This window comes from Prionailurus viverrinus, chromosome A2 (assembly GCF_022837055.1).
Source record: "Prionailurus viverrinus isolate Anna chromosome A2, UM_Priviv_1.0, whole genome shotgun sequence".
Classification (NCBI taxonomy): Eukaryota; Metazoa; Chordata; class Mammalia; order Carnivora; family Felidae; genus Prionailurus; species Prionailurus viverrinus.
Window position 1 is genome coordinate 109,973,904 of NC_062562.1, and position 16,211 is coordinate 109,990,114.

General features: G+C 38.5%; 1 protein-coding gene across 1 annotated transcript in view; it reads left to right on the forward strand.

The window, feature by feature from the left end:
• Nucleotides 1-5,244, forward strand: part of BZW2 (basic leucine zipper and W2 domains 2) — a 63,117-nt gene extending 57,873 nt beyond the window's left edge. Inside the window, exons 11-12 of the mRNA XM_047845022.1 lie at nucleotides 3,214-3,336; nucleotides 4,790-5,244. Of these exons, the coding sequence (XP_047700978.1) occupies nucleotides 3,214-3,336; nucleotides 4,790-4,818 (152 nt within the window). The 3' untranslated portion in view covers nucleotides 4,819-5,244. The remainder of the gene's footprint in view (nucleotides 1-3,213; nucleotides 3,337-4,789) is intronic.
• The last annotated feature ends 10,967 nt before the right edge of the window (nucleotides 5,245-16,211 follow it).

A 16,211-nucleotide genomic window follows, 5' to 3' on the forward strand; every position in this document is an offset into this window, starting at 1 on the left:
GTTAATTAATCTGTCCATCATACATTTATTGAATGCATAGGAGATGGCAGGCCTTCCATTAAATGCTGGAAGTGAGTTAATGAACAGAATAGTTCCTGAGTTCCTGGATTTCAGAGTGTAGAAGAAAACCAAGGATTACAGTCCTCGTTTCATTTCTAAAATGAGGCTCACACAGAGGGTGATATTCTGTATTCCTAGTAGGATTTCTCTGGGAGATCCCAGCAAACACTTTGCTGCTTCTCTCTATTAATGAGAACTCTCCCCACTTTTCCTTAGTGGAGAGAAAAAAAGTTCTCTCTTTATTTCTCAAGAAGTTCTTTCCTCTTTAGATTAGACTTTTCACTAAACAAAAGTTGAGTGTCTTTTTAAGCTTTTCGATGTTTGTGCTTTGCCCCCTAAGTTGCCCTGGGTGGTTGCTTTTGTCCTTTTGTTATTATTTATTCCCCCCTCTACGAGGAATACGGTCTTGCAGGCAGAATTCATTACAAAATTAGGCTTTTCTAAGAACTCAGCTTTGCACCTGGTCTCCTTTTCTGCTAACAGTGTATCTGATAAGTTTTACCTAATGATCTAATATCTGTGGTTGACAAGATTTTAGTAGCTGCATGCCCTCTTTCAGCCTCTGTGGGGCAATAAAACACATGAATGAGTTCTCCATCTTCAGAAGAAAAACCTGAGAAAAAATAATAACCTTAAAGTGCAGCCTCAATCAGCTTTCCACCATGAGCATGGTATCACCACAATTCATTAAAGTGGGGAGTTAACATAGCATTTCCCTATGTGTTTGTCACATTTTAAATTCCATTTGTTTTATAATAATAATAGTTCTGTAGTACTTGCGTATAATTTATAAGCTGAAAAGCATACATATGTTGGTTGTATGCGCTCAAAATTGTCCCATTAGGGGAGCATGATCAAAAAAGTTTGGAACAAAAGCTGTCTAAATCACAAACATCTTAAAAATGTTACAAAGACAAAATATTAAAAAGGCCATTTATTTATTTAAAGTTTATTTATTTTTGAGAGAGAGAGAGAGAGCAAGCACACAAAAGTGGGTTAGGAGCAGAGAGGGAGAGAGAATCCCAACCAGGCTCCACACTGTCAGCACAGAGCCCGATGCCGGGATCAAACCCACAAACCATGAGATCGTGACCTGAGGCAAAGCCTGGCACTTGACTGACTGAGCCACCCAGGAGCCCTAAATAGGACCTTTAAGCTCCATGTTGGAGGGGCACCTAGATGGCTCAGTCAGTTACTAGTCCAACTTCGGCTCAGGTCATGATCTCACGGTTGTGAGTTCGAGCCCCACATGGGCTCTGCGCTGACAGCTCAGGACCTGGAACCTGCTTCAGATTCTGTGTCTCCCATTTCTCCGCTCTTCCCCCACTCCACACACACATACTCTCTCTCTCTCTGTCTCTTTCTCTCTCAAAAATAAATAAACTTTAAAGTAAATAGATAAGTAACATAAAATCCATGTCGGAGCTAATAAGTGTTCTCAAAGTCTGCGCAAAGCAGCCTTGCACAAGAACAAGTCACTTCCTCAGGCTGGGAAGCATTTGTTCCTCTCCTCAACCAACACTGGGATTCGATGGCAGTTTTTCATCGTTGTGAGTGCAGGGTGTGAGTTGGAAGTGGAAGCTAAAAGCTAACAATAATTCTCTAGGACAACTGATTCTGATTTTTACACCGAATTCTTATAGATGAGTAAATCCAGACTTTTTTCTCCCTTTACACTTTGTAGTGTATTTCTTAATAAAAACAAACAAAACAAACTTGATATTTTCTAAAACCAGTCCTGTGCATTTTTCGTCAGTTCATTCTCTTCCATTGAATCCAAGCCAGTTATTAATTTTGAAAAAAAAAAAAAAAAAAACTTCAGGTTTTGGTTATGAAAACATCAGTGGTGTTTTCAATGAAAACAATAGTGGTGTTTTCATTGAAAACAATCTCACTATTTTTCTCATTTTTTGTAAGTTAAAATTCTCTTTCAACTGCACAAACATCATTAGCATGATTTATCGGCATTTTTGGTGGATTGCGCAGGCATTGAGGACAATAATATCCTTTTTATCTGCATCCCATCTCGTTTCTTACTCTGAAATCTGAAAAGACAACCCATTGGAACATTGGCAAAATATGTAGACTATCATTTTCATATTTTCCTTCCTAAACATTAAATGGTCTAAATTAATGGTAACTTGAGGGTTTCAAGGCACATTTCTGGAGTTTAGAATTTAAGGTAACGAGTATTAGTAGATAATTCATTTTGCTGGAAACCTGTAAGAAGTCCACCTAATGTCTCTTTTTCTCTTAATGGAGTACAAGGAAAACATTACTCTTGTGACTTAAGATATTATGCTATAAGAGATTCATGACTTAGCAGTAGAATAAACATAGGGCACCTGGGTGGCTTGGTCAGCTAAGCATCTGACACTTGATTTCAGCTCAGGTCCATGATCTCATGGTTTGTGAGATTCAGCTCCACAGAGACCTCTGCACTGAGAGCATGGAGCCAGCTTGAGATTCTCTCTCTCTCTCTCTCTCTCTCTCTCTCTCTCTCTCTCTGTGCCCCTTCCCCCACTCACACTCTTAATATAAACTTAAAAAAAAGAGAGAGTAATATAGGATTTTGAGTGTGTTGGTCCTGTGATACACCCAGAAAGCTGATCTTCATATTTAATTGTAAATAGCCTTATTACATTCTAGTTATGTGTTTTTATTTGCCATTTTGTTTCCTCCTAAAAGAGTAAATCGCCTTAAAAGACCAGTCATTTGAGGTTGCTATTTAATCAAGACGTGTTTGGAATTGGCAGGACACATAGTGTTCTGAATCGCTGGAATTGCTGATTCATTTGCAAAATTACAAAATAACCCAGTTTCCTACCAGCAAATTAGCACTGAGAAAGACTTCCAAGTCCCAGTAGTGACTCACAGATAAGCTTGCAATATATCATACCTGATGAGATGTATATCATCGTCATCACTAAAGTATTTGCCAAGCTAACTCCCAAAATACAGCACTGTGCTATATTGGAAATGAGCTTGGTTCCTGTTTTCTTGATAAGTGTCAGATATGGAGTTCTTTTATAACAGCACTTTTAATATTTAAAGTCATTGCTTTCTATTAAATTATGAGACATAAAGTTGCTTTTTTTTACAAAAACATCATATTTATGTAGTAACTTGGAAATCTTTGCTTTGAAATTGTAGCTGATGTCCTGAGTGAAGAAGCAATATTGAAATGGTACAAAGAAGCACATGTTGCCAAAGGCAAAAGTGTTTTTCTTGACCAGATGAAGAAATTCGTTGAGTGGCTACAAAACGCAGAAGAAGGTATGATTCCATTTAACGACTTTGGTGGTAATTTAGCAAATACTTTCTCATTATAATTTAAGGTATCTACCTCATGCACAGATTTTTGTTGTTGTAGTTGCTTCTCTAAAACTGAAGGTCTTAGAGTGTCTTCCATATCAAGCATCTTGCCTATAATCTTAGCCTTCCTTTCTGAAATCAAAGCAATGAAAAGTGCTATGTGTTAAAAAACAAGAGACAACCTTTTCAATTATCCACCCTATAGGAGACAAGGGGGAAGAAATCATCAGCAGTTGTGAAAGGAGGAAAAAAAGTATTTGGCTTAATTACACATTATGGGATTATTATTAACCAGTTGACTGGTGCTGAAAATGGGAATACAAGGTGGAAGAATAATAATGGATGAGAGTGAATCCCACTAAGCCTGAGAAGTTTATTTTAGATGACCCAGAAGGATGAAAGTAATTACAGTCTTCAATAATATTTATGAGCATGCTGCATTATTAGAAAGGCAAAGTTCAACTACTAGGTATTTATCCAGGAGATACAGGTATGCTGTTTTGAAGGGGCACACACACCCCAATGTTTACAGCAGCATTATCAACAATAGCCAAAGTATGGAAAAAGCCGAAATGTCCATTGATGGATGAATGGGTAAAGAAGAGATGAATATATACAATGGAGTATTACTCGGCAATCAAAAAGAATGAAATCTTGCCATTTGCAACTACGTGGATGGAACTGGAGGGTATTATGCTAAGTGAAATTAGTCAGTCAGAGAAAGACAAATACATGAATTCACTCATGAGGACTTTAAGAGACAAAACAGATGAACATAAAGGAAGGGAAACAAAAATAATATACAAACAGGGAGGGGGACAAAACAGAAGAGACTCATAAATATGGAGAACAAACTGAGGGTTACTGGATGGGTTGTTGGAGGCGGGATAGGCTAAATGGGTAAGGGGCTTAAGGAATCCACTCCTGAAATCATTATTGCACTATAGGCTAACTAACTTCGATGTAAATTAAAAAAAAAAAAAAAAAAAAATCCACATCTTAAACTCACCAAGTTGTGCATGTTAAATATGTATAACTTTTTGTGTATCAGTCATAGGTCAATGAAATGGTTTTAAAAAATAAACAAATAAAATAAAAATTAAAAAATGGAAAGGCAAAGTTCATTTAAAAGCAAAAAAGAATGAATGTTTGACTGTTTTTCCTAGTCAATGCATGACCAGGGCAAAAAACAATGCCTTTTGGGGGTTGGGGTAGGTAGCATATTGGAAACTCTTTCATGACTCTAAAGGAGTCTTTGGGGGCCCCTGGCTGGCTCAGTTGAGAAAGTCTTCAACTCTCCATCTCAGGGTTGAAAGTTCGAGCCCCATGTTGAGCATAAAGTTTACTTAATAAACATTTTACAAAAGGAATCTCTGAATAAAAAAACCTGACTTTTCTCTCTCATCTCTCCTAGAATCTGAGTCAGAAGGTGAAGAAAATTAGATGGCTCAAGAAGCACAACAGGCCACCACACAACACTTTTACTGGGAATGCTGAACCATTTGAGAAGAGAAAACTTGGCCTCCGTTTTCACAAAGGAAAAAAAAAATAGGATAGGTTGCCCTTGTGCGAAGGGGAAATGGTTTTTGTTTTCGTTTTGTTTTTAAATGGAGCCCTGAGGCATCAGCTATTATACTTGGGACTCTACCTCTCACTCACTATATGCTAACTTAAAGCCATTCAACAAGGAGTCCAGTAGGTATCTGAAATTCAATACTCAACAGACTCCTCTTTTTTAGCTGTATTTTTCAGGTACTGTGTGGTGAACGCCCCACTGGTGTCTATTACAGGGCCACTTTGGTAGTTGTGTATCTGCTCGTGTATGTGATTTGACAAACCAGTTTTTTAAAATAAATGGCTTTTTAAAAATCTGGGCTTATATTCTCAGAGCTTTTATTTCTTCAGAGCACACGGCTTCTTCCACAGATGACATTTCAGCGTTAGGCTTTTTTTCTCCATCCAGAATTTTGAAAGGTTCCTCTCTTGTCATCTATAAAAACAACTCTGTTCCTTTTGCCATGATAAGTACCACATCTCAGTTGTCTTCATACTGAAATGGAAATTCACCCAAAATACATGCACGTTAGCACAGACACCAGGAAGTGATCGTATTAACAGTTTTTAGGTATGTAAATACATTGTTCCACACTTCTTGTGTTTACCCTCAGCGCAATTTCCTCCTTGTTTGAAGGAGAGCTAGTGTACATATGTAAATAGATCTTTGTTTATATTTATAACTAGGGGATTTTAGTCTTTAAAATATCTTGTTCTCAGTAGTAGCAGTGGGAGGCATTTTACTGTTGGGTCAAGCTCTTCATTTTATGACACAGTTCTTTCTTAACTCTTGGAAAACTTAAGAGCTGCACCTGTTGCTGTTAGGGTAATGGTAATCTCCAAGACAAACATTTTAAGTAAGAGTTGAAATGGAGAGGATCCATTGGAAACAACAGTCACCAAGTTAAGTATATGAAGAACTTTATTACTACCGTGTCACCATCCTGTATCAGAAGATAGTTTTCTAGTTTCCTGTTTGTCCTCAGGAAGAAAAGGAAATCTTTTCCCTAGGACTAGACCACACACGTAAATCTGTAACATGATGGATTCCGCCTGTCTTTTAAGTAATCAGCCTTTGATAACTTTCTGTCTTCCCATAGAGCACTCTCAGGTTCACTGTCCCAACAGAGAAATATCGATTTGAATAGATCTTTTTGAAAAATCATCTATATGTGAGAATGTCATTTTCATAACATGAGAAATAATAATGACAGGAATGATGGGAAGTCAGAATAAAGAGCCTTACAGCACCTTGAAGTGATTAGAATACCCCCAATGTATGTATATGTATTCTTTCTTAAAATTCTGAGAAATGCCCCTGTTTCCCAGTCTGCCCTTCTATTTTATAGAAGAAAGTATGAACTCATCCATCCCATTATGGTACACTGCTTTGAAGATGAAAATCACCTGGAAATAAACAAAGGGACAATTCTAGAATGTGTTGTCTTATAGGACAATCCTTTGAGAGAAAAGCAGGAAGGAACCTGACATGAGAGGTGTCTGATACTTTCTGGGCCATTGATTCATCACAAGTCTCCATTATCTATCCTACATCCATCTAAAAATTAGAATTATGAAGTGATAGTCACATCCTAGAGTACATACTAAAAGTGTTTGGTGAATTGAAAAAGAAGTGAAAAATTTTAATGGGAAAATAAATTTGGCCATCTCATTTGATAAGTGCTGACTGCCAGTTGGGATACACGGCATATTTCACAAGTGGAATAAGTTAAATCTGCATCTGATATTTTGACAAAAAGATCTATGAAAGGTAGAACTTTGAGAATTAGATGCAGTTGGTAATAAAAAAATTCATGTCAATGTTATCTTTTATTCTATATATGTCATGTTGCATTTTATATGTCAATGTGTAAGAGGCTTTTCCCTTCATCTTAGGGGATCACAAATAAAAAGTGTGTTAGAGGCTATTTGACTTCTCTCCCACTATATCAAAGGTAGCCACACTGAGATCTAGAGAAGCACAGAGCTGTCCAGGGCCTTAGAGTTAGTGACCAAAATGGAACTAGAAGTCCCATCTTCTGAGTCCCACACTTATACTTTTTCTCCCCTATGTTCCACAGGCAAATTATTTATAATGACTTATGTCTCTACAGTTCAAACAAATGTTTTTGTTTTTAAGAAGCACTTTTTTTATTAGAGAGTACTCATGGACAGGGGAAAGACAGAGGGAGAGAGAATCTTAAGCAGGCTCCTCACTCAGCCTGAAGCCCCATGGGAAGCTCAGTCTCATGACCCTGAGATGGTAACTTGAGCTGAAAACAAGAGCTAGATGCTTAACCAACTGAGCCACCAAGGGGCCTGCCCCTAAACTACCACTTTCAATGAATAAACATCTGGAGATATCCAGAAAATCAATTTTCTAAACTATAAAATGTAACAATTATAGAATACTAAATAGTCCATGTTTTCTAGCACAGATGTTTTTCCCAAACAGAATTTGAGTTGGTGACTCTAAAGAAAGCAAGCATGGAGGAGGGAAATGCTCAAATAGCAAGGACTTATTTAATAAATTCTCAAACCAAAGTCCTTTCTTTTTCTGAAGGACAGATGTCTCTTTTCTTAGAAAAATAAAACCTGTCCTAATTATGAAAGTAGTTGCTTTAGTTATCTATTGCTGCATAACAGATTGTCCCCAAAATTTTCAGCTTTAAATAACAATTACATCATGGTTTCTGTGGATCAGGACCCAGGAGCAGCTTAGCTAGGTGGCCATAACTCAGGGTCTCTCACAAGTTGTAGGCAAGGTGTTGGCTAGAACTACAGTCATCTGAAGGTTATAGGATCTACTTCCAAGTTGACAGTGGGGCTTGGTGGGTCTCAGTTCTTTCCTATTAGCCAGAGACTAGTTCCTCACCACAGGGTCCTCTGCTTAGTCTGCCTGAGTCTTCATGACATAACAGCTGCCCCCTGGCCCTGTTCAAAATGAGTAATCTGAGAGAAAGGGAGTGCTAGAAGGAAGCCATTTTTTTTTTTAATGTTTATTTTTTGAAAAAGAGAGAGAGCATGAGCTGGGGAGGGGCAGAGAATGACGGAGACACATAATCTGAAGCCCACTCCCGGCCCTGAACTGTCACCACCGAGCCTGACACAGGGCTCAAACTCAAGAGCTGTGAGATCATGACCTGAGCCAAAATCAAGGGTTGGGTGCTTAACCGATGGAGCCATCCAGGTGCCCCAGGAAGCCATCTTTAACAACCTAATATTGGAAATGACATAGCATCTCTTCTACCACATTCTATTGGTCACACAGACAACCATGGTGCAATGTAGAATGCTGCTGCATGAGGTATGAATACCAGTTAATGGGGTTAATTGAAGGCCATCTTGGTGGCTGCCTACTGCAGTAGTACATACCCACATACTAAAATAGTATCTGCATCAATAGAAAAATGGATAAAGAGAAGATATTGTATATATATATATACATATATATATACACCCTTGACATTTGTGACAACATGGATGTACCTAGAGAGTATTATGCTAAGTGAAGTAAGTCAGAGAAGACAAATATCATACGATTTCACTAATATGTAATATCTAAGAAAAGAACAAACAAAAAGCAAAAACAGACCAATAAATACAAAGAACAAACATGGTTGCCAAGAGGGGGTGGGTGATGGGCAAAATGGTGAAGGGGAGTGGGAGACACAGGCTTCCAGTTATGGAATGAGTAAGTCATGGGAATAAAAGGTACAACATAGGGAATACAGTGAAAGGTATTGTAATAGCGATGTATGGTGGTAGATGGTAACCACATGTGTGGTGAGCATAACATAACAAATTGAGTTGAATCACTATGTTGTACACCTGAAACTGATGTAATATTGTGTGTCAACTACTTAAAAAAAAAAAAAAAAGGAAGAAAAACATCCAAAGAATTCTTCCAAAGTTTTAGAGTGCCTAGGTGTCTCAGTCAGTTAAGCGTTCAACTCTTGATTTTGCCTCAGGTCATGATTTTATGGTTCAGTTTGTGAGTTCCAGCACCACAATGGGCTCTGTGCTTACAGTGCCAAGCCTGTTTAGGATTCTGTCTCTGTCTCTCTCTCTCTCTCTGCCACTCCCTCACTCATGCTCTCGTGCATGCTCTATCAAAAATAAACAAAAAAATACAAAAATTAAATAAAATAAAAAGTCAATTCATGTTAAAAAAAATTTTAAGTTTAAAAATTTTTTAAATTTAAAGAAGTTTTAAAATGTTTCTGGATAGATTTAAATTCTTCATTTAATGTTAAAACCATAAAAGTACTAAAAAAGTGTAGGAAATACCTTTATAACTGAGGCATGGAAAAAACATTAACACAAAAGCCAAAAAAAAAAATCTGATTATAAAATGTCAATACTTTTTCCATATTTAAACATATGTGATTAAAAATGTATAAGGTATCAGTAGAGTTTCAACAGATTGGAAGAAAAAAATTTTGATACAAATGAAGAATTAACAACAATATGACAAAAAGAGCATCTATAAATCAATAAGAAATTGAGAAAATGTAAAATGAGTATGAAAAGTCAATTAAAATGAGCAACATGGAAAGATGTTCAATCCTATTGTTAATCAGTATGTGTAAAATAATAAGATAAAATAACTTACGGTGTTGGAAAAAATTCCTAAAACCAATACTAAATGGTCGTGTGTATGGGAAAAATGGGTTCTTTGCTTTTGCACACAGCCATTAGAGTTGTAATTTGGAAATAAATATTAACACTTAAAATAAATATTAACTCATATTCCTTGACTCAGCACTTTCATTCTAGAATTCACTCCATAGGTGTACCCCCAGATTTACATGTAGTGATCATTCTGTTAGTAATGAAACGGGAACGAACTGAGACATTCTTAAAATGTCAGTGTCCAAAATGTCTGAGAAGAGGACTACCAGAATAAATTAATAGAAACTCTTATCAGAGAATGAGGTAGACTCAAAAAGTTGTTCAAAATATATCATTAAAGGAAAATGCAAGTTAAAAACAATATTTTTCCCACTAAGGAAAGCTGTGTTTATATAATATACCTTTATAAGTACATAGAAAGGGAATAATATTTTCTAATATTTGCTATTCCTGTGTAAGTCTTGGGCAGAGCTGGGAGGAGAGAAGGGAAAGGAGAATTTTTCTCTTTTTACTCTGTGTACTTGAATTTCTTTAGAAAGAACATGCACTATCTTTTTTTAACTTTTTTTAATTTAAAAAAATTAATTTACAACCAAATTAGTTAGCATATAGCACAATAATGATTTAAGGAGTAGAATCCAGTGATTCATCCCCTACATATAACACCCCGCTCATCCCAACAAGTACCCTCCTCAATGTCCCTTGACCATTTAGCCCATCCCCCCACTCCATATCCCTCCAGCAACCCTGTTTGTTCTCTGTATTTAAGAGTCTCATGGTTTGTCCCCTCCCCATTTTTATATTATTTTTGCTTCACTTGCCTTATGTTCATCTGTTTTGTATCTTAAATTCCATATATAAGTGAAGCCATATGATATTTGTCTTTCTCTGACGGACTAATTTCACTTAGCATAATACCCTCCAGTTCCATCCCCGTAGTTGCAAATGGCAAAAGTTCATTCTTTTTGATTGCCAAGTAATACTCCATTGTATATATAGACCACATCTTCTTTATCCATTCATCCATTGATGGATATTTGGGTTCTTTCCATACTTTGGTTACTATTGATAGTGCTGCTATAAACATGGGGTGCATGTGCCTCTTTGAAACAGCCCTCTAATATCCTTTGGATAAATACCTAGTAATACAATTGCTGGGTCGTAGGGTAGTTCTATTTCTACTTTTTTGAGGAACCTCCATACCGTTTTCCACAGTGGCTGCACCAGTTTGCATTTCCACCAGCAGAAACATGCACTATCTTTATGATTTAAAAGGTCAGTGCATGTTTATTTTGGAAAATGTAAAAAAGCTTTTGGAAGAAACTACCACATAGTTTTCTGCCACAGAGATGAGCCCTTCCAATATTTTTATATTTTTAAAAATATGGCTTTCCGTAATTATTTAAACAATAAGTCCATTGTGTAACAATTTTATGCCTTGCTCTCTGTTAAATATTATTCTACAACATTTTACCATATCAATAACTCTTCTTCAAAACCATGATTTTCAAATATGTACAATTGTTCTCGCTATGGATGGAGCATATTTATCACTCTATGTTCAATACAAAGCATTTTATAATTTTGCCTTTAAAAATAACCATTTAAGATACTTTTATATAAATCTTTGTTTATCCATGGTTATTTAGAAAAATAGAAATGGATTTTGGGTTAAAGAATTTGAATATTTTTAACACAATGTGATCTTATTTCTTAATTTGCATTTATACATTTGAATACGTTTTACTCCCATTTTGGGAATAGTTCAAGGCAGTATCATTTTAGTCACAAATTTTACAACTTTCTTTTTTTTTTAGATACATGAAATTTATTGTCAAATTGGTTTCCATACAACACCCAGTGCTCATCCCAAAAGATGCCTGCTTCAATACCCATCACCCCCCTCCCCTCCCTCCCACCCCCCATCAGCCCTCAGTTTGTTCTCAAAAACTATTTTTAAGAGTCTCTTATGCTTTGGCGCTCTCCACTCTAACCTCTCTTTTTTTTTTTTTTTCCTTCCCCTCCCCCATGGGCTCCTGTTAAGTTTCTCAGGATCTATGTAAGAGTGAAACCATATGGTACCTGTCTTTCTCTGTATGGCTTATTTCACTTAGCATCACACTCTCCAGTTCCATCCACGTTGCTACAAAGGGCCATATTTCATTCTTTCTCATTGCCACGTAGTACTCCATTGTGTATATAAACCATATCTTCTTTATCCATTCATCAGTTGATGGACATTTAGGCTCTTTCCACAATTTGGCTATTGTTGAAAGTGTTGCTATAAACATTGGGGTACAAGTGCCCCTATGCATCAGTACTCCTGTATCCCTTGGGTAAATTCCTAGCAGTGCTATTGCTGGGTCTAGGGTAGGTCTATTTTTAATTTTTTGAGGAACCTCCACACTGTTTTCCAGAGTGGCTGCACCAATTTGCATTCCTACCAACAGTGCGAGAGGGTTCTCGTTTCTCCACATCCTCTCCAGCATCTATAGTCTCTTGATTTGTTCATTTTGGCCACTCTGACTGGCGTGAGGTGATATCTGAGTGTGGTTTTGATTTGTATTTCCCTGATGAGGAGCGACGTTGAGCATCTTTTCATGTGCCTGTTGGCCATCCAGATGTCTTCTTTAGAGAAGTGTCTATTCATGTTTTCTGCCCATTTCTTCACTGGATTGTTTTTCAGGTGTGGAGTTTGGTGAGCTCTTTATAGATTTTGGATACTAGCCCTTTGTCCGATATGTCATTTACAACTTTCTATTTGTCTCTAAAAATATGAAAGTTTAAACTTCTGAAATTCAGCAGATTGAATTTCTAAAATCATAGGAATATGGGAAAGTAAAATATTTCATTTTCAAGCCAAGAAAACCAGTAGTCTGGAAAGACCTCAGGTGTTGCCTGGCTATAGAATCATCGGATTTGAGCCAATGTGGTGTCCTCAGCTCAGCTGATTCAGCATCTCTGACATCACCTTCTCTGAGCTAATGGCAATTACTTCTTTCCACTCTGTACTTTTGAAAGACAGTAGGATTCAAGGTCCCTCTGGATAGGTGCTTCTACACTGCCATGGCCCTCTTCTTGGAGACTAGATTTGAGTAAGACATTTCTTTCATGAAAAAGACATTTTTGGAGCTATTCTTTACACATTTAAAATATCTATACCTTGGTTTTGTGTGTTTCAATTATATATCGATAAATAAATAAAAAATGCATAATCTATGGCTTAAATAGAAGCAGCACACCTGTGTAATCAGCCGTCAGATGAGACAGTGAACATGAGCAGAGTCCCGTATGCCTCTCCCAAACTCCACCTTCACGTCCTCCTCGAGGTAATCATTGTCCTGTGTTCTGACAGCATAGATTCATTTTGTCTGTCTTTAAAGTGGATGCGGACGGTGATATTGCGTTTATGCCTCCTTTTGTTCAACTTTCCTTTCCCTCTTTTGTGGTTGTCCTTTGCGTTTAGTTCCTTTCTCGTATGTAATTAAGTGAACACAGGCTCTCTACCAACAGTAATACCCAGCTCTTTCAGCAAGGACACGCGTAACGTGGGAACATTATTTTTTAATGAGCCAAAATGTGCTATTTTATTTTGGCACAGAGAATAATTCCTAGGCACGTATCTGTTTTTCAGAGATAGTTTTGGAACACGTGCATTTCCTCCTGTAGCCATTACAAAAAGAAAATGATCCCTCCCTTCTCTGAAGGAGGATTCCCATTTTATTTTTTTTTTTAATTTTTTTTTTTAACGTTTATTTATTTTTGGGACAGAGAGAGACAGAGCATGAACGGGGGAGGGGCAGAGAGAGAGGGAGACACAGAATTGGAAACAGGCTCCAGGCTCTGAGCCATCAGCCCAGAGCCCGACGCGGGGCTCGAACTCACAGACCGCGAGATCGTGACCTGGCTGAAGCCGGACGCTTAACCGACTGCGCCACCCAGGCGCCCCGAGGATTCCCATTTTATGTGGGCAGATCGATTTTTAAAGACTCAAATCATGGATTACTGTGGCTTCAATGACACGTACTGCCTCCCATACTGTGCTCTTGCTGCTCCTGCTACTGGAGGATAGAAATTCATTTGGAATTGTTTGGCTTAAGCTTGGAGGCAGCATCCTGCCATTAATTAGCTGTTTAACCAATTAGCAAGTCACTTAACTCTTACTATTTACTGTGTTTAATTGCAAAATAAGGGTCTGTTCAAAATTATCCCTTAAACTGGGACTTCACAGTTCACACCACCCAAAGTTTTATGCGAGACTGTTTTCTGCAGATTCTCCGAGTGGTCTGTGACCTAGGAAAGGTCAAATATAGTTAGGCTAGGTTGATAGTTCTCAAACCTCAGCATGCATCAAGATCACCCAAAAGGCTTAACCTCAATTTCTGGCAGCACCTCCCCTACCCCTGCCCCGGGAGTTTCTGACTCAGTAGGTCATCTGGGGCAACTGGGGCAAGGTCTACGGACAAGTTTTGGGTGATCACTGATCTTCCTGGTGTCCGGACCGTACAGACACCGGGCCAGATGGTTAGTAGGGCCTGTTCCAGTATGGATTTCTGCAGTCTATTATGTCTCCAACAAAGGAGGTGGGTTGTATTTTGCTCAACTGTGTATCTTTGATTGCCATTCAGCACAATGCATGGCTTGGCAAGAAGTTGTTGTTCAGTGAATGTTTGAATGAATGAATAAATGAGCGAATGTGCCTTAAGAATTCCCTTTGTTTTTTTCAATATATGAAGTTTATTGTCAAATTGGTTTCCATACAACACCCAGTGCTCATCCCAAAAGGTGCCCTCCTCAATACCCATCACCCACCCTCCCCTCCCTCCCACCCCCTTCAACCCTCAGTTTGTTCTTAGTTTTTAAGAGTCTCTTAAGAATTCCCTTTTAAAGGGTTGATCATCGGGGCGCCTGGGTGGCGCAGTCGGTTAAGCGTCCGATTTCAGCCAGGTCACGATCTTGCGGTCCGTGAGTTCGAGCCCCGCGTCGGGCTCTGGGCTGATGGCTCGGAGCCTGGAGCCTGTTTCCGATTCTGTGTCTCCCTCTCTCTCTGCCCCTCCCCCGTTCATGCTCTGTCTCTCTCTGTCCCAAAAATAAATAAACGTTGAAAAAAAAATAAATAAAGGGTTGATCATCAATTCAGTCTAATGTTTCCCTATACCTTCTTTTAAAAGTTCAGCATTGGGACCACAGCCTAACTGCTACTTAGTAAGAGTTTGGATTATTGCACTATACAGAAATGCATCATTATTGATTGTGCCTTCTCTAAAACAGAGCCAATAAAATGTGGGCCCATAACTTACAAAATGATCCTGACACTTTCCCTTATCTGTTTCCAGAAGAAGCAAAAATACTTTCCTGAGTATTGTCTAGCCATATTCTGTAAGAGTGCATTGTGGGTGTTGACAACACAGTGCTGAACAACTGTGAGCCCCTCAGCCCACGCCCCCCCCCCCCCATTCCTAGAACGGATCTAAGAAAGGTAAAATATCCCTGGGCTATATCCCTAGCTCTCAGACTAATGCATTAGTGCATTTGAATCACCGGGAGGGCTTGTTAATTAAGGTTGCTGAACTATAACCCACCCCCTCCCCCCAGAGTTTCTGACTCATACACCTGAGGTGGGGCCTGAGGATTTGCATTTCTTAACAAGTTCCCAGGTCTTGCTCCTGCTGCTGCTGCTGGTCCAGTGACCACACACTGAGAACCATTGGGCCAGATGGTTTCTAATCCCTCAGTCACTGGGATGCGGAAGCAACCCAATTCCATAAACTGGAACCTTGAGTTAGACTAGCTTGAAAGCTTTTGAAGTTCTATAATTTCTTCCCTAGCTCTCTCAAACTCCTGTCTCGTCAGAAATTCTAAAGTATTCTCAAGACGTGTGAAAGGATTTGAAGCATCACAATTCAGTCTTGATGTCTCACAAAGAAAAAAAAAAATCTGTTGAGTAAATACTTTCTTACCATTCCTCTTTCCCTTTAAACAGGAAAGTCCTCGGGGCGCCTGGGTGGCTCGGTCGGTTGAGTGTCCGACTTCGGCTCAGGTCATGATCTCACAGTCCGTGAGTTCGAGCCCCGCGTCAGGCTCTGTGCTGACTGCTCAGAGCCTGGAGCCTGTTTCAGATTCTGTGTCTCCCTCTCTGTGACCCTCCCCCGTTCATGCTCTGTCTCTCTCTGTCTCAAAAATAAATAAAAACGTATAAAAAAAATTAAAAAAAAAATAAACAGGAAAGTCCTAGACCAACAGCATCAGCATCACCTGGAGGCTAGAAATGGATATTGTCAGAATCCCCTCCAGATACGCTAAATCAGAAATTCTAGGGGGTAGACCCTGCAATCTATTTTAACAAGCACTCTGAGTGATCCTGATGCATGCTTAGTTATAAGAGCCACTGGCCAGATGTAAACTTTAAGTGACCACCTTGGAAAACATCCCTAAAGACATAAGAGTAGGAAGACAGTTACAATAGAAGCTGGACCAGGATTTCGCACAAGATCAGAGGTTAGTGAAGTGATAGATACGCTTTTTTTGAAGGTTGATCAGAGACTGAAAAATATCTCTCGAGACAAGGTGACCAGGCATACTTCAGTGATATAAGAGGATAGACGATGTCAACGCCCTGTAGCTATATGACATAGATCAAACTATGG